The following is a 23244-nucleotide window of genomic DNA, read 5'->3' on the forward strand; positions in this document are numbered from 1 at the left end:
AGAGACTCTCAATCTTTTGGAAAGGCTCTTTACTGATGTCATCTGGACAGCTATCAGAAACAAATAAAATAAGAAGATATCTAGAAAGTTAGGCTTCTAAAAGAGAAGTAGTCTTAAGAAATTAATTTAAGTCTTTAGCCAACCTAAACTCTAACAATCAAAAGTACCCTGGCATGCTAATCCACTGTTGGTGGAGTTGTGAACTGATCTAACCATTCTGGAGAGCAATTTGGAACTGTCCCCAAAGGCCTATAAAACTGTGCATACCCTTTGATCCAGGAATACCACTCCTAGGTTTATATCCAAAAGACATCCCCCAAAAGAGAAAAAGACCTATTTGTACAAAAATATTTCTAGCAGCTTGTTTTGTGGTGGCTAAGAATTGGAAATCAAAGGAATGCCCATCAACTGGGGAACAGCTAAACAAGCTATGGTACATGATGGTGATGGAATATATTGTGCCATAAGAAATGAAAAAAAAAAAGTGATTGTACATATATAACCTATATCAGATTGTTTCCTGTCTTGGGGACGGGGGAGGGAGGGAGAAAAATTTGGAACTAGAAATCTTATAAAAACAAAAGTTGAAAACTATCTCTACATGTAACTGGAAAACAATAAAATATTTTTATGATTTAAAAAAAGAAAAGAAATGGAAAAAAAAAGTGTCCTGACTAGGAGAGGAAGAGTCCTGCACAGATCTTGAAGAGATGGAAAGCTTGGAGGGTCCTTTCTGGTCAGCCATATATAATTTGGCACCCATGCTTGATGCTGGTCCTCCTTTGTCTAGGAGGACACGAAAACTCTACTCACTTGGGTCAGAAATAGGGATTCATATGTTAACCACACAATTAAGCATAAAATACTGAGCAGCTAGCTTCAAAGTAGGCTGTGCAGAGCAGAGGTCACCAAGGTGGCTGTGGCCATTTGTTTTAATTGCAGTAGATGCCTTTCATGAATATGCAATTTCTGTTCCGTGATTTGTTATTTCCTGAGGTGTTTTAGTGTGTCCATTGATATCAATGGAGCTGTGGCAAGAGGTGAATTCTAACAAAATTAAAAATGATGTTGGGCTTTTATGTCTTCCTAGCCCAGAATAGGCTGGTCACAGATTATAAGCATCTCAAACTCCTTGTTCTACCCTGGAACTAAAGACTCAAATTCAAGACAGAACCAGGAAATTTAAACCATTTGGGCTTTTTGTAAAGGGGTTCTTCTACCATCAACCTCTGACCCTAAGACCACTGTTAGTTTTCCTCTGGACACTCATTCTATTACTTTGGCCTCCATTAAAAACCACACATGCAAAAACACTGACTATTTTGTCAGTGTGTAGACTCTGATAAGTCCAAGTGCAAAGAACCCATCCTCATGGGAGTCCTTTGAGTGGAGGCCTCAAAGGGCCTTGGGTGGACATCAGGGCAGCTTCTGAATAACACAGGCTGGCCCCACCTGTGGCATCATCTCTGCCATCACTCACTACCTAGCCCTCAGACCATTCTGTGGCAGGTAAACACCTCCCAAACAATGAGATCTACTTCCTTTGGTCTGTTCCCAAAGCCGTGCTGTGCTCATGCAGCACCCACTCCACAGGGCCTCCACTGAAAAGGGACGGCAGCTGTCACAAACAAGGCTCTTGTCAGTGCTATTCCTCTGACTCAGATGGAAATGCCAGCATGGGCATACTAACCAATTGGTATTAGAGAACAGAGAGAACAGAAAACCCACCCACCAAACCCCAGTAACATTATATCCCAGTCATCACTAGTACCAGTCAGACTGATTGTTCTTCTCTCTCTCTCTCTCTCTCTCTCTCTCTCTCTCTCTCTCTCTCTCTCTCTCTCTCTCTCACACACACACACACACACACACACACACACACACACACACCCCTTTCTTTTAAAGTTTCTAACCTAAAACCCAAGTGGCTGGGTAGATTAGTGGCTAGAGGGCTGGCCTCCTAATTAGGCAGGGACTGTGAGAGACACGTCTTTAAAAGGCCTTCTCCTGGGGGCGGCTAGGTGGCGCAGAGGATAAAGCACCAGCCCTGGACTCAGGAGTACCTGAGTTCAAATCCGGCCTCAGACACTTGACACTTACTAGCTGTGTGACCCTGGGCAAGTCACTTAACCCCCACTGCCCCGCAAAAAAACAAACAAACAAACAAAAAAAAAGCCTTCTCCTTCCCCAGCTGAAGCTGCTGTCCTCGCTGCAAGGATACCACTGGGAAATCAGTTCTTAGCTCGGGAAGAAAGGTCAGCCCCTTGAACTGGGGGAGATGCTAAAGACCCCCTAAAGGCTATTCTGATCACACAGTTGAAAAGGCTACCCAAGATAACATAGAACACTGACAGCCACAAGCCACAATGGTAGCAAGAGGTGGTTGTTCAGTTAGAAAACACTTTTGTTTTATGAATCGAAGGCTGAAAAAAGGAAAAAAATCAATACAGGGTGATCTGAATGGAGATGAACACCAGAAAATTCCCTTGTTTACCAATCACCCTCCTCACTTCACCCGCTTGAGCATACAAAGCCCAGGGCACACAAACCTCGCCTGAGGCAAGCCTGCAAGGCCTCTCTGGCCCAGACTGTGAGCAAGTCTAGCCATCTGGCAGTAGGAGAGAGCTCCAGCCAGATCCTATAAAATGGAGAGAGCATCAAACTTTACAAATGTGGCCAAAACAACTACTATTTAATAAGAGACGATGAGGCAACTATAGCCAAATATAAACCAAGTCCAAGTTTTTAGGCAACAATAAAAACTCTATTAACCAGAATCCTCAATGAAATGGATTCATCGTTTTTTACTCCTGACAGAAGGAAGCAAACTGTCTAACAAGTTTATATTGGGACTGACTTTAAATAGAGTGACGAGTTCAGGGATAGATTTGGTCCATTCTCTTATTCCTTCTGTGGCTATAACACTGCCCAGGGAACAGTGACATTCAAAATCACAGCCTTGAGGCATCTCAAGATCTTACATCAGTTAAAAAAAAAAAAAAGCAAGATTCAATTTTCTTCGGTTTACTGTACTTAGCCAAAAAGGTAGATGAATTTATCTCATGAAATTTTTCAACAAGGGTCAAAACAAAAAGGATTTTCTACTTAACCTTGAGTTAATCAGAAAACTTAATAAGGCTCCCCTTCCAAGAGCATTCTGGGCAACTGGGCTTCTTCCCTGCATCAGCAGACCATGTCCATTTGTCCGTCCATAGCGAGGCTCATGCTGACCCTGTATCTGCTGCTCTTGGCACTGAGGCACTTAATGGACAGTGGCCATAAGAAAACCCAGGATTAGAGGTTGAACTGCCCCTCTCTTCTACAGGACTGTCTTGGGGGAGGGGGGTGTCACCACAGAAGCTGCCTCTCAGACCAGGGCCCTCATCATATGGTCTCTTTGGGATCTGAGTATCTGGCTTCCCTTCCATGATATTCCAGATGAACCCAACTAACTGTTTCATAACAGAGAGCACAATAACAATGCATTCACTTTTTCCTTGACCTCAGTACGGCTCACGGCCAGCACGAGTCCATGAATGGTGGCCAACTGATATGTGGGGGAGAGTAAGGGGAGAAGGCTGGGCAGTTCCCAGGATTCAGAGATGAATGGAGGTGACCTTAGGTATCCTCTTGTCCAACCCTGCCGCTTAGGAGAAAATAGTCCCAGAGATGGGACAAGTCCTAAGTAACAGAGAGAGGTTCTGAATCTGGGCCTCCTAACTCCACGGATGCTGCTGCTTCCCTAGGATGCCAGGCCTAAGGCTTGCTAGGAATGCCTAGGCCCATGACAAGTGTGATGGCGGATTTCGTACAAAGCCTTTCAGAGTGCACTGCAGGCTCCTCGTCACAGTCTCTCAGAATTTTAGAGCTAGAAGGGAATTGAGATCATTCAGCCAAAACAAGCGGATCACTTCACTCAACAAGCATATTACCAAGCACCTACTATGTGCATAGGCCTGTACAGAACTAACAATGACCGCCTCATTCTCAATCTACATTCCCTCAGACCACAAGCCGATTCCCTGCTTTGGGGAAGGCACTGAAAAGAAGCCACCCTGTGCCCCCGAACTTGGTTGGACATCTATGTGATCAGGGTGCTTCCAAGCATCTGGCAGGAATAGATGCTCATGTCAGGAAGGGGAGGCTTGGGAGAGAGATGGAAGGGCGGGGCAGTCTCTTCTTCAACTGGCTGGGACCACCATGCTTGCTGCAAGGCCACCCCTCCCTTCCTCCCCATAGGAAAGATCTTGGAGAAGAGTTAAAGGCCCCACTTGACTAGTTTCCATGCCAGTGCTGTCACCCACATGAAGGACTCTCAGACAGAGCAGAGCAGGCAGAGCTGGGGCATCCAGAGGAGAGTTCAGGCCTGCTGAGTCCATGGCATGCACCTCTGGGGGAGAAGGGCCGGGTGCTTCAGAACCTGCCCCTGACCAAGCATGCTGCGGTCGCCCGGGGGCCCAGTGCCCTGGGGGGCAGGAAGGGAGGATATCCCAGAGCACGAGGACAGGCAAGCTCATGCACAGGTTAGTGTCACACAGGGCAGTCCCATCACCACACACAAAGTACCTTGGAATAACCTACTTGGAAGGCTCAAATGCAGATAGGTCTTCTGCCCTGGGCTTGAGGCTAAACCAGCAAAATAAAATGAAAACAAAACAAGAACACACCTGTGTGATCTGAACAGTGCGACCTTCCGTCTGCAGCCCCTTCATCACTGGCTTTGTTTATGCCACCCTGCCAGCTTGCTCCAGGCTCCGGCCTGCGGATGCCACATCACCACCCGGCACAGGGCACAGATACAACTTGGGCCCAGAGGTCGGGGGTGGGCAGGCTGGAGGCAGGAGAAGCTGGGCGCTCCCTTCGGCGCCCATAGGCTTGGTTACTGCCCCTTTGGCTGAGTGCTCTGGGGTGCTGCTATCAAGGGAGTCTCAGCGAGGTATGAAAGGGGCTCAGCCTCTCCCTCTGGCAGTACCCACAGGCACAAGGAGAAGGAGGCAGGGCTTTCCCCAGCAGCTAATGTAAATCTCTCAGGACTTCCAAGGGACCGTTTTAAATACAGAGACATCTCTTCAACTGGAGAGCAATTTGCAACTGTTAGATTATTACTGTTTGGTCTTTTTCTGTCACGTGTGACTCTGTGACCCCCTCAGGATCTTCTGGGCAGAGATCCTGGAGTGGTTTTGCCAGCCACTTCCTTCTCCAGCTCATTTTACAGATGAGGAACTGAGGTAAACAGGGTGAAGCGACTTTCCCAGGATCCCACAGCTAGTAAGTATCTGAAGCCAGACTGAAACTCAAGAAGACGAATCTCCCTGACTCTAGGCCCAGTGTCCAGTGCAGTATAGTGCCTCCCAGCTGCCCAACTCTACAACAGAGAGCCAAACATGAATGAGCTGGGGCTCCAGGTTATTAGCCACCAGCAAAATTGAAAGTATAGACTGTCATCCCCTCCACGACACCAGCTGGATGAGAGGTCATGGTACAGCGGAGAGAACACTGACTTGGAAGTCAGAAGATGTGATGCTGACCGCACGTATGGCCTTGTTTCCTGGGCCTCCATTTCCTTGTCTGTAAAATGAGTGGGACTTGGACTTGTGGGCCGCAGAGGCCCCGTCCTGCATGCTTTGACAGACTGGCCCATCACACAGCTAAAAGCAGGACAGCCAAGACAGCAAGGAGCTTCTCTCTGCCCGAGGCTAGAACTTAACCACGACAACTTCAGCAGTTTGGAACAATGACATTTACGTCACATTTCAAAGGGGAGGGGCACGTGATGCCAGGTCTGGTGCAGAGCCAAGGTGAGCCGAGGGAGAACGGCCATCACGCTCATGGGCAAACTGGATGGGGTGGGTGGGGGTACCAGCCGGGGGCCAGGGCTGCTTCTTCCACCTCCGGGGTCCCTTCTCTGACACCACTGTAGCCTCTTCACACCCAACCAAACCCAAGGAATAAGCCATGGCTCTGATTTATTGTCTTTGGGAAAAGGACACATGCGGGCATGAGCACAGCCCTGCTCTCACGGCAGTTTGGGTCTCTTGGTCGGCTTCTCTGAATTGTCTGTAGAACAGACCCGACTCCACTCAGAACTGTTTCCTGAGTGCCTGCTCCTCTCCGCCTCCCGCAGCCTGCCCTCCCCTGGGGTCCCTCTAGCCCCCACCCCTCCCCGTGCCAGGCTTCCTTTTCCTCAGGGCCCATGAGCACAAACTGTCCTCCCCACCAAAGCCAGGCACACACAAGCAGCTGCCCGGTGAAAGCCTCCCGGCACCAAGAGGGTGCAAAGCCGCCCCCGGCCTGACCTTTTTGATGGTGTTGTGCTTGCTGCCTCCCCTGTCGGCGTTCTCGTTGTGCAGAAGGTCCAAGGCCGTCTCCCTCTCCTTCAGCTTGAGGGCTTCGATCTCTGTCTTGAGCTCATTGAGCTGCTCCTGCAGGTGTTTGCTCTTCTCCATGTATTCCACTCTGCCAGGAAAGAGACAAGATGTTCTCACTGCTGCCAAGGGGGAGGTACACACCTGGTCAAGATGCCGGGACCCCCCAGATGCTGGGATGAGTTTGAACATGCTGGTACCTTCCAGAGATAAAGCTCTCCCCCTCCAACCAAGGAAGGCAGACGTGCGGGAGGAACTCTTGGCCAGCCTGGGGGAGCCCCCTGAGACACACCCTGCCAGGCGCCCTCCCACCTGGCTCGCCACACAGGTCATCAGCATATTCTGGCAGGCCATGCTCCCCACCCCTGTCCTGCCCCCACAATGTGGGATGGAGGGACCACCCCTGTCCTACTGTAGGAATGAGGGGCTGCAGAGGACAGCTACGCCACCCTACATGCGCTCTAAAAGCTCCTGTGCAGGGGGGGGCCTATGGAGAACCTCAGAGGCCTGGACCCTCTCCAATCCATGACTGCTTGGAGGACTCACACTACCCACCACTAGCGAGTCACTCAGTGTTTGCTGACCCGAAAAGGAGAGGATGGAGAACAGTGCAGGCCAAGGGCAGCTCTGGCCACAACTGTGCCGGCCTGAGGCCCACTGGCCATTTGCCCAGGTTCAGTCTGTGGCCAGGCAAGGCTCCCCTTCAGGTGAGCCTTAATCATGCAGACCGTCAGTCCTCCAAAGAGCCTAGAGGGGGCCTATGAGGCACCGAAGCACGTGATTAGGAGACAAACAATCTAGCAGCACGGGCTGAGAAGGGGAGGTCCGACTGCCCACTCCTCACCCACAACAGGTGGGAAGGGAGCTTTGACTTGTGACCCAAGGAGGTGAGAAAAGAGCCGAGGCTTCAGGGCAGCCCAGACTGCTCAGCCGTACCGTCCTCCAAAGGGGACCCTCGTCAGACCTAAATCCACCGTGTCCATAAACCAGATGAGCGAGTGACCTACTTCTCCTTCTCGATCTCCATGGAGAGCCGCTTCATGTCCGTGTCCTTAAAGTCGAAGGACAGGCTGTCGCCAATGAGACTGAAGCCGGGCACGTCAGGAGGCAGGGCCGCGGTGCTCGAGCTCACGGGGGGCTGAGGAGAGAGCTCCGTTTAGACAGTCCTCCAACAAGACCCTCAAGCAGCCCACAGGGCCCTCGAGGATCAGTAGGAGGTGCTAGGAACAACAATGGGGGGCATCCGGGGATGGGGGAGACTACTTCCTGAGTGTCCTGAAAACAGAATGATGACAGCATCTGACACCTCCTCCTCCAATTACTCCCCAACCCTGAAAAAATGGCATTTACAGAAGCTAACTCAACCCCTTAGAAAAAGGCGACAAAACCAATGGGTGAGTCTCTTGGACGGTGTGCAGAGTCCCATCGTACCCAGTTATCTCTTAACAAAGCCTGAGTAACAGTCCCACTGGCTGCCCCAGAGACCCTAGAGGGACAGGAGACAGCAAGCAGGGCTCACACCCTCGGCTTCCCTTCTCAAAAGCCAGGAGCTCAAAGCTGGCTCCTGCCGAGCCGGGCAGGCTGAGAGTGACCCAGAGAGCAGCGTGTGCCCCTCATCAAGGCCCGTCTGGCCGCCGAGTTACTGCCCAGCAGCTCGGCCTTCTGAGAGGGGCCAGGAGACCACAGAGTGGCAGGCCCGGAGGCTCTGAGGGCTGGAGGGGCGGGAGAATCCCTCATCCCTTCTCCCCACGTCATCAGGGAGCAGCACAGCGAGTGGCTGAGGCTGAGGCTGAGCGTCCGAGGCGGGGCCCTCCTGAGGCTCGGCCGAGGACGGTCCCGGAGGCTCCTGCCCGTGGCTCTCACCGTGTAGGAAGCTTTGGTGGTGATCTCTAAGAGCTTCTGCTTGGCTCTTCTCTCGGACTCTCTGGCCTCTTGCAGATCCTGCTTCAGCTGATCGGCCTCCTTTGCTCTGGTGGAAAGAGGAGGAGAGTGGGAATGAGACCCAGCTTCCGAGGGAGCAGGAGGGGAAGGGAGTACGAGCGCGGGGCCAGAATCCCAGCTCAGCCCCTAAGACCCAAGCGTCCAGGGTGAGCTCCTTTGCCTCTCGGGGTGCCCGCTGCCTCTTCTGAAGCTCTGCTGGGCTCAGAGTCACCGCAGGAGCCACTTTTGTCTCCACTCTGTAGAGGGGCAGAGGTGCAGCTGCTCTCCTGGGGCCGCACGGTAAAGAAGCCTCTCGGGAGATCGGATGCCGGGGCTTTCCAGGACGTCGCTGACAAGGGAGCAGCCAGGCTCCGTTTGGAGGGCCCCAGCCAGAACCTCACACCCTCCTAAGGCAGCTCATTCTACTCATCAACAGATCTCACTGTTGACTTCCTCGTGACTTCCACCTTCCAAGGCTACTTCTGATCAACCCCCACCCCTCCACCCTGCATCTTCCTTTTCTTTTCTTTCTTTCTTTTTTTTTTTTGGTGAGGCAATTGGGGTTAAGTGACTTGCCCAGGGTCACACAACTAGTAAGTATTAAGTGTTTGAGGCCGGATTTGAACTCAGGTCTTCTTGAATCCAGGGCCGGTGCTCTATCCACTACATCACCTAGCTGCCCCTGTATCTTCCTTTTCAGTCCTACCCATCACTGGCTCTTCCAACCAATCCTCACGGCATGGTCTCCAGCCCAGACCTGGAAACACCACACCAGAGGGGGTCTCCTCAGGCCAGGGAACAAAGAAGCTTTCTATGAACACGATTCTAACACCTTTTGATCTTGAAAAGACCCCAAGGTCTTTTTTCACATGGACTTCTTCCTAATCTTGTTTTGCTCATCCTGTAATGGTTCAGCTGATTTTTTTTAAAACCCCAGTTCAGAACTGTGTATTTGGAATTCTAAAAATCAGAGTGGGTGATATGGAGAAAGTTACTAAAGAGCAAAGAGATAAACAAAGATCTGGCCCAAAATGATTGGTCATTTGGGCAAAGACTACTAGGTACCAGGCATGCTCAAAGGGAACCTGAGTAATAACTTCTCTCGGTCTCCTGCTGGGCCTGTTCTATCCCACTCAGTGACACGCGCTTCCTCTGTTTCTCAATATACTTGGAGCAGTGCACATTCCCAGGGTCACACAGTGAGGAAGGGACTGGGGCAGAATTTGAACCTAGGTCTTTGACTCTGGCAGGGGCTGTAAGAGGACACGGCACCCAAAGGACTCCATCGGCCTGACACACGGGAGTCCTTGCTTGGCCAAAACAAGAGGCCGCAGCCACCGAGAGGAGCTGCTGAGCGGCCAGAGGACCCTGGTGAGGAAAGACCTGCTCGCTAGGGGAACAAGGGCTCCAGGCCCTGTTGGGAACTGCAGGGGGAGGGGAGTTTCCTCCCCTTACGTATAAAGACACACTTCCCTTTAGCCGTAAATCTGAAAACAATTTGGAATGAAAATGCACAAACAGGAGCTGTAAAGGGAGAGGCCTGTAGAAATGGTCCCCTACTTGAGGGGTGGTGGGAGGAGCGTACCTCGCTTCTGTCACATACCAGCTGTGTGACCTTGGGCCAGTCACTGCCTTTTCTCCTCTGTAAAATGGGTCCAAGAATCTCTGCTTATCTCCCAGGGAGAACATGATTTACAACCAATCCTTCAAGTGCTACAGGAAAGGAGGCCATTGTCTCCTCCCCAGGCTCTCACCTCAGAGAGAGACACCCACCCCAGGGGGAGGAGGGCGGGAGCACAGATCAGGTTACTGCCCTTCACCCACAGCATCATAGCAGGGCAGCGAGGGAGTTGGGGACCCACCTCGACCAAGCCTTGAGCTGGAATAAGCCAGAAACCACCAGGGCTGACTGCCCCAACCACCCTTGGAGCCCAGGGGCCTTGCTGGGGACACAGAGAAGAGCCGCCCCGCCGCTCGGCTCACCTCCGCTCTGACTCCTCAGCCATCTTCAGTGCCAGCATCTCGGCCTCCAGCACCTTCTGCTCCATCAGGCGCTTTTCCTCCTCTGTCCTGATGGCCGTGGCCTTGACCCGCTGCATCTCCTGCTCGGCCTCAGCCGCCTTCTGAGCCAAGAGCTTTGCCTCTTCCTCTGTGATCTGGGCCTTTTCTGCCAGCAGGTCAGCTGTCTCCTCAGACCGCATCTGAAAGGGGAAAGGCTTTCTGGTAGGGGGTAGACTCCATCCTTACAGACCACGTACCATAACAAGAGACTTGAGGTCTCTGGATCATTCATGTCACCGCTGCTGAAACCCTCCCCTATCCATTCCACTGCACCTAAAGAAGCACAATCCAAGTTCAAATGTGACCTCAAACACTCCACTGTTTGCCTCAGTTTCTCCAACTGTGAAATGGGGATAATAATAGCACACACATCCAGGGTTGTGAGCATCAAATGAGAAAATATCTTTAAAATGCTTTTCAAACTCCAAAGCCAGCGATGGGTGATAGAAATGGACTGAACAACTTTTTAGAAATGAGAACCCTTATTCTATACTTAAGGAATGAGCTGTAAAACAACTATGCGAGAAGGAATCAAGACAGTGGAGGGAAAGGAAGAATTAGAATCTTGATCCTCAGTAAAGATTTAGAAAATGCACCTGGCTGAATGCTAATCAGAAGAGGCACAGGGTGGTTTAGGGAGACAGACCAAGAGGTCTGTGGGTGAGTAACTTGGAAGGAGGCTGGCCAGGAGTGGATGGAGAAGCAGCAGCGGCAGCAGGGAGAATTCCCGTGGCCAGAGACTTAAAGAGGGTCAGGAAAAGGTACCAGGGCAGAGTAGAAAGAGATTCCAGGGGATCGCTGAACAAGAGTGGGGTGCAGGAACGGGGCTATTGGGCAGCTCTGAGGGCCAATACCTAGTTCAAGTCATGGATACGGGGCGGAGAGAAGTAGTCATGTGGGCCCTCGCTGTATACAGAGCAAGGAACAAGTTCTGGGGAGCACAGAACAGCTGTGTGGCTCTGATCCCAGGAGACTAGGAGCAGAGAGCAGCACCCTGGACTAAAGGGGAGTCAGCAGGTGAGGCCCTGAACCCCCAGAACCTCCCAGGGAGCCAATAGTAGCTGAGTCCAGTATCAGGCTGCTGAAACTCTCAATAAGGGACAAGCCCACAGATCCAAATCAGGGGCACGAACTTGCAGAGCTCAGATGAGGAGGGTGGTGAGCAGACCTCACTCTGGATTACATCACTTTGGGAGGCACTGAAAGCTTGCAAGCCCTCAGCCGGAGTTGTGAAAGCAGCAGATGGACATAAAAGGTCAGAAGCTCAGGCCAAACATCTCTCCCCACCAGAAGTACACAAAGCACAGAACTAACAAAGTCCAAAGTCAAGAAATTGGCTCAAAGAAAAAGCAAACAAAAAAGAATCCCACAACAAAGAGCTATTATGACAACAGAGATGCTCGGGACATAAATAAAAAAGAAACAAAGATGCCAAAAAAAAATCTACAAAGCCTCAAAGAGAAATGCAGCTTGGATACAAATCCAACAAGAATACCTATAAGGGTTGAAGCAAAAGTTTAAAAAAGAACTAAAGAATTATTTTAAAAACCAAAAGAAAGAAGTAGAGGGGAAAATGGGAAGGGAGGGAAGAAAGATGTGAAAAGAAAATTAACAGCTTGGAAAAAGAGGTACAAAACCTCATTGAAGAAAATAACTTCTTAAAAGTTAGAATTAGACAAGTGGAAGCTAATGACTCCACAAGACATCAAAGAATAATAAAACAAAGTTAAAACACTGAAAAAGATAGAAAACATGAAGCTCTCATAGGAAAAACAACTGACCTGAAAAATAGAATGAGGAGAGATAATTTAAGAACCAGTGGACTACCTGAAATTCATAAACAAACAAAAAAGCTTAAATAACCTAATTCAAGAAATCATAAAATTATCTGATATCTTAGAATCAGAGGATGAAGTAGAATTTGAAAGACTCTACCTCCTAAAGAAATACCTTACTGAAAACTCCCAGAAATATCAAAGCCAAAATCCAGAGTTCCCAGGTTAAGGGGAAAAAAGAACTGCAAGCAGCCAGACAAAAAAGACTTCAAGTATCAAGGAGCCACAATCAGGATCACACATAATTAAGCAGCCACCACTATAAAGAAACAGAGAGCTTATAAGACAACCACAGAAGACAAAGCAAGAATAACCTACTTAACAAAACTGAGCATAATCCTTTAAGGAATAAAATGGACCTTTAACAAAATAGAGAATTTCCAAGCATTCCTAATTCAAAGACTAGAAGTGAGTAGGTAATGTGATAAACACAGAAAGTAAGAGAAGGATAAAAAGGTAAACATAAGTGAGAAATCACAAGGGACTAAAAGTTAAAATGTATACACTCCTTTGTGGGAGGGATGACAGATGTAGCCCCTTAGCATTTTATCCTCACCAGGAGTCCTAGGAGGTGCCTAATTAGAATGCTTGGATGTGGTTGTGTTATGGTGGAAGATCTCCAAAGAAGAAAGGGTGAGGAAGAGGAATGAATGAGGAGAGGGGAAAAGTGAGAGAAGTACAAGGGAAATGATCTCACATAAACGGTGCAAGCAATGAGGAGTTTATATAACAATGAGGTGAACTGTACTCTCATCTTAACTAGGTAAAGGAGGGAAGAATATACAATCACACACAGTTGGGTACAGAAATACATCCTATCAGACAGGGGTTAAGAGGTAAATATGAAGGAGGGTAGGTTAAAGGAGGTATTAGAAACAAAACAGACTCATAAAGAGGGAGCAGGGGGGGTGGGACAGCTAGGTGGGGCAGTGGATAAAGCACCAGCCCTGGATTCAGGAAGACCTGAGTTCAAATCTGACCTCAGACACTTAACACTTACTAGCTGTGTGACCCTGGGCAAGTCACTTAACCCCCATTGTCCCGCAAAAAAAACCCAAAAACAGTAAAGAGGGAGCAGGGGAAAAAAGGGAAGAAAAGCCTAAGAGAATAGGAAGGAGGGAAACAAAAGGTCAGCAATCAAAATCATAATTGTGAATATGACAAACTCACCCATAAGAAAGAAGAGGATGTCAGAATGGATTTAAAACCAGAATCCAACAACATGTTGTTTATATGAGACATACATGAAACAGATACACACAGAGTTAAATAAAGGGCTGGAGCAGAACCTATTACATTTCAGAAGAAGTAAAAAAGACAGGGTTAGCAATCATGATTCCAATTTTTGGAATTCAGCCAAAGCAATACTTGGGGAAAATTTATATTTTGAAATTCTTTCATCAATAAAAAAGAAAATCAAATTGGGTATAAAATAAACTAGAAAACCAACAAACTAAAAACCAAAATAGAAATCCTGAAAACTGAAGGGGAGGGGCAGCTAGGTGGCGTTGTGGATAAAGCACCAGCCCTGGATTCAGGAGTACCTGAGTTCAAATCTGGCCTCAGATACTTGACACTTAACTAGCTGTGTGACCCTGGGCAAGTCACTTAACCCTCACTGCCCTGCAAAACAAACAAACAAAAATCCCTGAGGGGGAGATGAACAAAATAGAAAGAAAAACTTCAATGAATTAATAAACTAGGAGGTGGATTTTGAAAAAAAAAATCAACAAAATAGACAAGCCATTAACTAATTTAATTAGAAAAAAAGAGAAACAAATTACCAGCACCAAAAATAAAAAAGGTAAATTCACAACCAATGAAGAAAAAATAAAAGTAATTATTAGGAATTATTTTGTCCAACTACATGACAATAGAATTGAAATAGATAAACATTTACCAAAATATAAATTGCCCAGGTGAATAGATAGGAAATAGAGTACCTTATCTTAGAAAAAGAAATTGAATAAGCCATAAATGAATGCTCAAAGAAAAAAACCAGGATGAGATGGATTTACAAGTGAATTCTACCAAAGATTCTTTTTTTTTTTTTTTTTTTTTTTTTTGCGGGGCAATGGGGGTTAAGTGACTTGCCCAGGGTCACAAAGCTAGTGAGTGTCAAGTGTCTGAGGCCGGATTTGAACTCAGGTCCTCCTGAATCCAGGGCCAGTGCTCTATCCACTGCGCCACCTAGCTGCTCCTACCAAAGATTTAAAAAACAATTTCAGGGGCAGCTAGGTGGCGCAGTGGATAGATTACTGGCCCTGGAGTCAGGAGGACCTGAGTTCAAATCCAACCTCAGACCAGAGAGATTTAAAACAGAAAGAAAACTACAGAACAATTTCCCTAATTTTAAACTAAAATTTCATTTTAAATTTTAAAATAAAATATTAGCAAAGAGACTACAGGAACATATCACAAATATCTTCACTGACAATGCTGGATATAGAATACTAATGGTGATAATGAACATTTTGCTTCATTCCAGATCTTATTAGAAAGGCTTCTAACTTGTCCCCATTACAGATAATGCTGGCTTTTCCCTCAAGAATGAAAGGATGGTTTAATATTAAGCAAACTACAAATATAACTGACCATATTAATAATGAAAACAACAAGGGCAGCTAGGTGGCGCAGTGGATAGAGTACTGGCCCTGGAGTCAGGAGTACCTGAGTTCAAATCTGGTCTCAGACACTTAACACTTACTAGCTGTGTGACCCTGGGCAAGTCACTTAACCCCAATTGCCTCACTAAAAAAAAAAAAAAAAAAGAAAACAACAAAAAGATCATTTCAGTAATGGCAGAAAAGGCCATTTCCAGGAAAGGAAATAAACAGCATAGGAAATAAGCAGAGCTTTCCTTTTTTCCCCCTTAAATTTATTATTTTTAATATTTATTTCTTTTAAATTTAAATTTTGAGTTCCAGACTCTCTCTCTTCCATCTAACCCTCTCCCCCCCACTGAGAAGGCAAACAATTATAGATGTGAAATCATGCAAAACATATTTTCATATATTGCAAAACAAAACATAGATAAAGTGAGAAAATCATACTTCCATTTGCACTCAGAGTTCATCAGTTCTCTCAGAGGAAGATGGCATTTTTTCACCATAAGTTCTTTGGAACTGTCATGGATCATTGTATTGATCAGACCATTTTTCCCTCCACATAAAAGCTTTCTTTCATGCCTCCTTAATGAGAAAATTTTCCCCATTCTCCATCTCCCTTCCAATGCAGCTTTCTTTCTCATTCCATTTTTTTGGACATTATCTCAATATAACTGACTCACATCCATGCCCTCTGTATATGAAGACTCCTTCTAACTGCCCTAATAATGATAAAGGTCTTAGGAGTTACATGTATCATCTTCCCACACAGGAATGTAAACAGCTTAACCCTTACTGTGTCCCTTAGAATTTCTCTTTCCTGTTTGCCCTTTTAGCCTTCTCTTGAACCTTGTGTTTGAATATTAAATCTTCTATTCAGTTCTGGTCTTTTCTTCAGGATGCTTCAAAGTCCTCTATTTCGTAAAATGTTCATTTCCCCCTTGAAGGATCACATTCAGTTTTCCTGGGTAGGTTATTCTTGGTTGTAATTCTAGCTCTTTTGCCTTCTGGACTAACCCATACAAAGCCCTCTGTTCCTTTAACATAAAAGCTGCTAAACCCTGTGTGATCTTGACTGTGGCTTCACAGCATTTGAATTGTTTCTTTCTGCTTGCTTTTTCCTCCTTGACCTGGGAGCTCTGAAATTTGACTATAATATTCCTGGGAGTTTTCATTTTAGGGTCTCTTTCAATTTCTACTTTACTTTCGGGATCTAAGATATCAGAGTAGTATTCCTTGCTAATTTCTTGAAATAAGCACTTTTTTGCGGGGGAGAATCACAGCTTTTAGGTCACATAATCTTAAATTATCTCTCATTGATCTATTTTCTACGTCAGTTGTTTTTTCCAATGAGATATTTCATATTTTCTTCTATTTTTCATTCTTTTAACTTTATTGTTTCTTGATATTTCATGGAGTCATTAGCTTCTACTCGCCCAATTCTAATTTTTAAGGAATTATTTTCTATAGTGAGCTTTTGTACTTTTCCCATTTGGCCAATTCTGCTTTTAAAGGAGTTATTTTCTTCATTGTTTTTTTTTTTTTGGGGGGGGTGGAACCTCTTTTTTCATTCGGTCAATTCTGCTTTGGGGCGGGGGGGGGGGCAATGAAGGTTAAGTGACTTGCCCAGGGTCACACAGCTAGTAAGTGTCAAGTGTCTGACGCCAGATTTGAACTCAGGTACTCCTGAATCCTGGGTTGGTGCTTAATCCACTGCACCACCTACCTGCTCCCTGGTCTATTCTGCTTTAAAGGAGTTTTGTTCTTCAATGAATTTTTGTGCCTTGTATCATTAGGCCAATTCTGTTGTTTTTTTGTTTTTTTGTTTTTTTTTTTAAGGTGACATTTTTCCAGTATTTTTTATGCTTTTTACAAACCTATTAATTCTCTTTTCATAATTTTCTTACAAGGAGGCAGGTAGGTGGCACAATGGATGGTGCACCAGCCCTACAGTCAGGAGGACCTGAGTTCAAATCTAGCCTCAGACACTTATAGTTGTATGAACCTGTGGGCAAGTTAGTTAACCCCAAATACCTCAAAAACAAAAAAACCCATAATTTTCTTGCATCACTCATTTCTTCCTCTTCGCGATTCTCCTTCTGCCACTCATCTCTTTAACTCTTCCAGGAATTTTATTTTATTTTATTATTTTCCAGTTACATATTACATATAAGGATAGTTTTCAACATTTGTTTTCACTGGATTTTTAGTTCCAAATTTTTCTTTTCTCCCCCCATCCCTTCCCTCCCCAAGATGGAAAGAAGTCTGATATAGGTTGTATATGTACAATCACATGAAACATATTTCTATATTAGTCATCTTGTGAAAGAAGAATCAGAGCATAAAGGAAAAACCTCAAACAAAAAGGGAAAAAAAAAAAACAGTCCAAAAGTAGAAACAGTATGATTCAATCTGCATTCAGAATCCACAGTTCTTTTTTCTGGATGTGGAGAACATTTTCCATCATGAGTTCTTTGGAATTTTCTTAGATCATTGCACCACCAAGAAGAGCCAAGTCTATCACAGTTGATCATTATACAATGTTGCTGTTACTGTGCACAATGTTCTACTGGTTCTGCTCACTTCACTCAGCATCAGTCCCCTTAAGTCTTTCCAGATTTTCTGAAATCTGCCTGGTCATTATTTCTTACAGCACAACAGTATTCCATTACATTCATATACCACAACTTGTTCAGCTATTCTCCAATTGATGAGCATTTCCTCATAGAAGTATTTTCAATAAGATCAGGAGTGAAGCAAGGATGTCAATTATTATTACTATTACTATTATATACTATACTAGAAATGCTAAGTATAGGAACAAGACAAGAAAAAGGAATTGAACAGAATAAGCAGAGGCAAATTAGAAACAATCACTTTTTGCAGATGATATGATGATTTACTTAGAGAAATCTAAAGAGTCCATTAAAAAACTAACTGAAACAATAAACAGCTCCAACAGAGTGGCAGAATATAAAATAAACCCACAAAAATCATCAGCATTTCTGTAAATTATGAACAAAACCCAGAAAGAAGAAACAGAAGAATACCATTTAAAATAACTACAGGCAACATAAAATATTTGGGAGTCAACCTGCCAAGACACACACAGGAACTACGTAAATACAATTACAAAAGACTCTTTAGCCAAATAAAGACAGATCTAAATAATTGGAGAAACAGTAATTGTTCATGGGTAGGACAAGCTAATATTATAAAAATGACAATACTAGTCAGTCATTGTTAGTTAAGTATCTACTATATACCAGACACTGCGCTAGATGCTAGATAATTTTCCTAATTGGTGCCATTCCAATCAAAGGATTACATTGGAGAACTAGGAAGAACACACAAAATTATCTAGAGAAACAAGGTCAATAGTATCAAGGGACTCAAAGGGGAAAAAAAAGGGAAGAAAGGAGATCTAACAGTACCAGACCTAAAACTATACTACAGAACTGTAACCATAAAAACAATTTTGGTACTGGTAAGAAATAGAGAGGTTGATCACTGGAACAGATTAGGTACACAATATACAGTAGGAAATAAGCATAGCATCTTAATGTTTGATAAATCCAAAGATCCTAGCTATTGAAGCGAGAACTCACTGATCAATAAAACTATTGAGAAAACTGGAAAGTTGCCTGGCAGAAACTAGACGTAGAACATCTCAATCTATCTACCAAGAAAAGCTCAAAATGGACTTAGACATAAAGGATGATGTCATAAGCAAATTAGCAGAGCATGGAAGAAATTACCTGTCACGTCTATGAATAGGGGACTAGTTCATAACCAAACAAGAGACAGATAGTTAGAGATGTTCAAAGGAGGTAAAATGGATAATTTTGATTATATGAAATCAAAAGGGTTTTGCATAAATAAAACCAATGCAGCAAAAATTTGAAGAAAAACAGGAAATTGGGAAAATGATCTTTGCAGTAGGTTTCTTTGATAACAGTCTAATTTCTAAGCTATGTAATTCAAATTTATAAGAATATCACCTGGGGCAGCTAGGTGGTGCAATGGATAAAGCACCAGCCCGGGATTCAGGAGGACCTGAGTTCAAATCCGGCCTCAGACACTTAACACTTACTAGCTGTGTGACCCTGGGCAAGTCAGTTAACCCCAATTCCCCCGCTAAAAAAAAAAAAAAGAATATGAGCCATTCCTCAATTGACAAAAAGTCAAAGGATATGAATAGGCAGTTTTCAGAGGAAGAGATTCAAGCCATCAATAACCATATATAGGTGTTCTAAATCACTAATAGAGAAATGCAAAGTGAAACAACTCTGAGGTACCACCTCATACTCATCAGATTCTTCCAGACCAGAGACCAGACCAGAGTCCAGTTCTCCTGATGATATCTTACCACTCCAAGAAGACAAGAGCTCAGAGACTTTAAATGAACAGTTTCGTTTTGTTGGTTTTTTTCCCTTCTGTTATTATATACACCATCTGTAACATGTACTCTCTGCAGAGGCCCTCCTTCGGCAGGCCAGTGTCAAAGTGCCCCGTTCACGAGGGACAGCCCCTCTGGACAAAACTTTCCTCTCTTCCTTTTCTATGCTGATATTAAAATATTGTTTGCTAGCATAGGGTATTATATTCTGTTATTTGGGGCTGTTTCACTGAGCAAACCCACATGAGTTTTCCAAAGAAACAAAGGGGGGGAATGTGGTAAAAGTTATTATGTATGCTACTGAGCTCAGAAGGAGAACTCTCCATAGGCAGCTTTTGAAAGACCTCCCCTTTTGGGGGAGGAAAGATTGAACACTCCCTGAAGGGAGGCGGAGGGTTCTTCTGGAACTGGCTCTTGGTCTTCTGGCCTTCCGGTGGTGGCACGTTCTCTAGCTCTTGGATTGTCCAGGTGTTGGTGAGTTAATTACGGAAAACCCTAAATTCCTTTGAACTAGCTTAATTGGAAATGGTCTGGGGTTAAATAGGTTAAGCTTAGAGTTAAGAATATTTATCTGTATTTCTATTTTCCTGTTTCCTTATCTTTGATTTTTATTAGTTTCACCTTTGTTGTTTAATTAATTCCTAAGTAATAAAATCTGATCCTTTTGTGAACTAAAGCTTAGAGGCTCCTTTCTTATTGGCCTGAGAGAAATATCTAAAAAGGGCAGTTCAGAGGGGAGGGTGAACCTAAAAGGGTCTCTCATATTTCCGGGTCCCCAGTATTAAGGCGAGTCACCCAAATAACGCTCCGTATATCAAATTTTGGTCCTCACAATTGGCTCAGAGGATAGAAAAGGGGAAATGACAAATGTTGGAAGAGATGTGGGAAAACAGGTATACTAATGCACTGCTGGTGGAGCTATAAACTAGTCCAATCATTCTGGAGAACAATTTGGGACCACCCAAATCACTATTAAACTGTGCATGCTCTCTGATCCAGGTAAAGGACCCATATGTACAAAAATATTTATAGTAACTTTTTCGTGGTGGCAAAGAATTGGAAACTGAGGAGGTGCCCACCACCTGGGAAATGGATAAACAAATTATAGTATATTTAATGTAATGGAATACTACTATGCTGTAAGAAATGATGAAAGATAGTTTCAGAAAAACCAGGGAAGACTTTTATGAACTGATATAGAGTGAAGTGCACAGAACCAAGAGAACAATTTACATAATAACAACATTATGAAGAGAAATAACTCTGAAAGACTTAGGAGCTCTGATCAACCCAATGACCCACTGCAATTCCAGGAAAGTCATGATGAAACATGCTACCTATCTATAGACAGGGAACTGATGCACTTAAGAGTGCAGACCAAAGTGTATTTCTGGTCCCTCCCTCCCTCTCTCTGTTTTGTTTCTTTCTTTCTTTGTTTTTTGGTGGGGCAATGAGGGTTAAGTGACTTGCCCAGGGTAACACAGCTAGTAACAAGTGTGACATGTGTCTGAGGCTGGAACTGAACTCAGGTCCTCCTGAATCCAAGGCCTATGCACTGCACCATCTAACTGCCCCCCACTTCTTTCTCTCTCTCTGTCTCTCTCTTTCTCTCTTGCACTTGCTCTCACTAATGAGGAAACATGTTTTACATAACTATACATATTTGTAATGGGTTTTGCTTTTCTTGCCTCTTCAATGAGTGGGGTAGGGGAAGGAGGAAGAATTCAGAGATGAAAGTAGAATGGAATAAAAGAAAAGAATTGTGCTTTCTCTACCTACTTTACAAAGAAGGTTAGCACACATAGGGTTGACAGTGCTTAGCACCATACCTGGCACACAGTAAGTGCTCAATAATTGCCTGTTGCCTTGACTTATGTCTCAACATGTCATTATTTAAACCCAATCTTGGATGTCAAAGATAAAAAGAAAAGTCTAACATATCCCAAAATATTCATAGCAGCATTGTTGTCATACTGAAAAATGGGAAACAAAGGAGGTAACCACAGACCGGGGAATGCCTAAACACATTGTGGGGCATAATGTAATAGACTGTTGTTTCACCATAAGGAATTATGGACTTAAAAATTCAAAGAGGTGTAGAAAGGTTTTATATGAGCTTGTGAAGAATAAAATTTAAAAAAAATAAAGAAAAATAGTACATATGATGTAAACAAATATGGTAGAAAATGAAGGAGAATTAAGAAGCCTCTTGATGAGGAGGAAAGAGGAGAGTAAAAGTCAGCTTAACATAAAAAAACCCCAAACACCCAGATCTTGGCAACTGGCTTCTGGCAAACAGAGAGAGAAGATACGGAAGCAGTGTCAGATTTTATATTCTTGGGCTCAAGGATCAGGACAGACCGTGACTGTAGCCATGAAATTAAAAGACAGTTGCTCCTTGGAAGGAAAGCTCTGGCAAATCTGGACAGCATGCTAAAAAGCAGAGCTATCACCTTGCTGACAAAGGTCTGTACAGTCCAAGCTATGGTTTTTCCAATAGCGACGTATGGCTGTGAGAGTTGGACTACAGGGAGAGCTGAGTGTCACAGAATCAACACTACTGAATTGTGGAGATAGAAGAAGACTTTTAAGAGTCTCTTGGAGATAAAGGAGACCAAATCAATCAATACTTAAAGAAATTAATTGAGATTATTCATTGGAAGGACAAATACTGAAGTTTAAATACTTTGGCCACATAATGAGAAGATGGGACTCAATGGAAAAAACCTTGATGATGGGGAAAATTGAAGGCAAAAGGAAAAGGCAACTGCAGAGGACGAGGCTAATAGATAGTGTCATGGCAACAATGAACATGAAGTTGGACAGACTTCAAGAGATAGTGGAGGGGGGCAGCTAGGTGGCGCAGTGGATAAAGCACCAGCCCTGGATTCAGGAGATCCTGAGTTCAAATCCAGCCTCAGACACTTGACACACTTATTAGCTGTGTGACCCTGGGCAAGTCACTCAACCCTCATTGACCCACTCCAAAAAAAAAAAAAAAAAAAGAGAGATAGTGGAGGATAGAAGGGCCTGGTATGTCATGGTCCATGGGGTCATGAAGAGTTGGACATGGCTAAGCAACTGAATAACAAAAGAATACCGTGAAATTATCATAACCAAGCATTAGCCTGAAAAGAAGTTGAAAAAATTCTACTATCTCTTTGGAAGTGGGGAACTACAGGTATAGAATATCACATATACTACTGGACAAAGGTAACATGTTGATTAGTTTTGAACTGGCCCATGCTCTCCTTTTTCTTTCTTTCTTTCTTTTTTTTTTGCGGGGCAATGAGAGTTAAGTGACTTGCCCAGGGTCACACAGCTAGTAAGTGTCCAGTGTCTGAAGCTGGATTTGAACTCAGGTCCTCCTGAATCCAGGGCCAGTGCTTTATCCACTGCGCCACCTAGCTGCCCACCTCCTTTTTCATTCTTTGACAAGGGACTAGTTCTTTAAGTAGGGAAGCAGGAAAAGATGTAGCTTTTAACAAATCTGATGAAAACAAAAGGTATAACTAAGGTAAAAGAACTCAGTCTAAGTCTGCCTGTGATGGTAACAATGGAGGAACACACCTGGACAGCAGAATTAGAGCCAAAAGAGTGAAGCTGGGTCTGGGTGGTCCTCTCAGAGTGTCCTCAAAAGGAGGATCACTAGACTCAAAGAGCAATCCCAGAGCTGTCAGGCCCTCTCGGATGCCAGGGTGCTATGGCCACTTCTCCTCTCCCAGGTCTTCAGTTCTCACCCTGATTAAAGACTCCTAGTGGCCACAGTGAGAGAAGCAAGGATTTACAGACAACCAAGCTGGTGCCCACTGCCCCATCTTGGACAGCATGAAGCTGAAGCTGAACTAGAACGCCGAGGCTTCTATCCCTCTTCTTTCCATCACACTAGGCAGTGCCACACCATGCAGTCGGTCTCTCCAAGAACTCACCAGAGCTTCATTGGCCATAGTCGCTTCCTCCTTCAATTGTAAGAGCCTCCTCTCCAATTCATCCCGTGTTCGCTCAGCTTCTTCCCTCATCTGCTTCTCTCGAGCCAAACGCTGCCGCTCCATCTAGGG

General features: G+C 44.9%; 1 protein-coding gene across 8 annotated transcripts in view; it reads right to left on the bottom strand.

Moving 5' to 3' along the window:
• The window catches only part of NF2 (neurofibromin 2), a 128857-nt gene that overhangs the window by 11823 nt on the left and 93790 nt on the right, over nt 1-23244 (bottom strand). For 2 of the 8 annotated variants that reach the window (XR_006354190.1, XM_043978469.1), the window contains exons 11-16: nt 23116-23238; nt 10269-10486; nt 8229-8334; nt 7373-7503; nt 6297-6456; nt 4582-4626 (exon numbers count right to left, since the gene is read on the bottom strand). Coding sequence is in view for 6 of the 8 variants with exons in the window: in XM_043978469.1 (XP_043834404.1) it covers nt 4591-4626; nt 6297-6456; nt 7373-7503; nt 8229-8334; nt 10269-10486; nt 23116-23238 (774 nt within the window). In the remaining 2 variants the exon portion in view is untranslated. Of the gene's footprint in view, nt 1-2718; nt 3869-3959; nt 4627-4663; nt 4668-6296; nt 6457-7372; nt 7504-8228; nt 8335-10268; nt 10487-23115; nt 23239-23244 lie in introns of those variants that run through there. The other 6 variants (XR_006354191.1, XM_043978470.1, XM_043978472.1 and 3 more) reach the window with 4 other exon arrangements.

Source organism: Dromiciops gliroides, chromosome 1 (assembly GCF_019393635.1).
Source record: "Dromiciops gliroides isolate mDroGli1 chromosome 1, mDroGli1.pri, whole genome shotgun sequence".
NCBI lineage: Eukaryota > Metazoa > Chordata > Mammalia > Microbiotheria > Microbiotheriidae > Dromiciops > Dromiciops gliroides.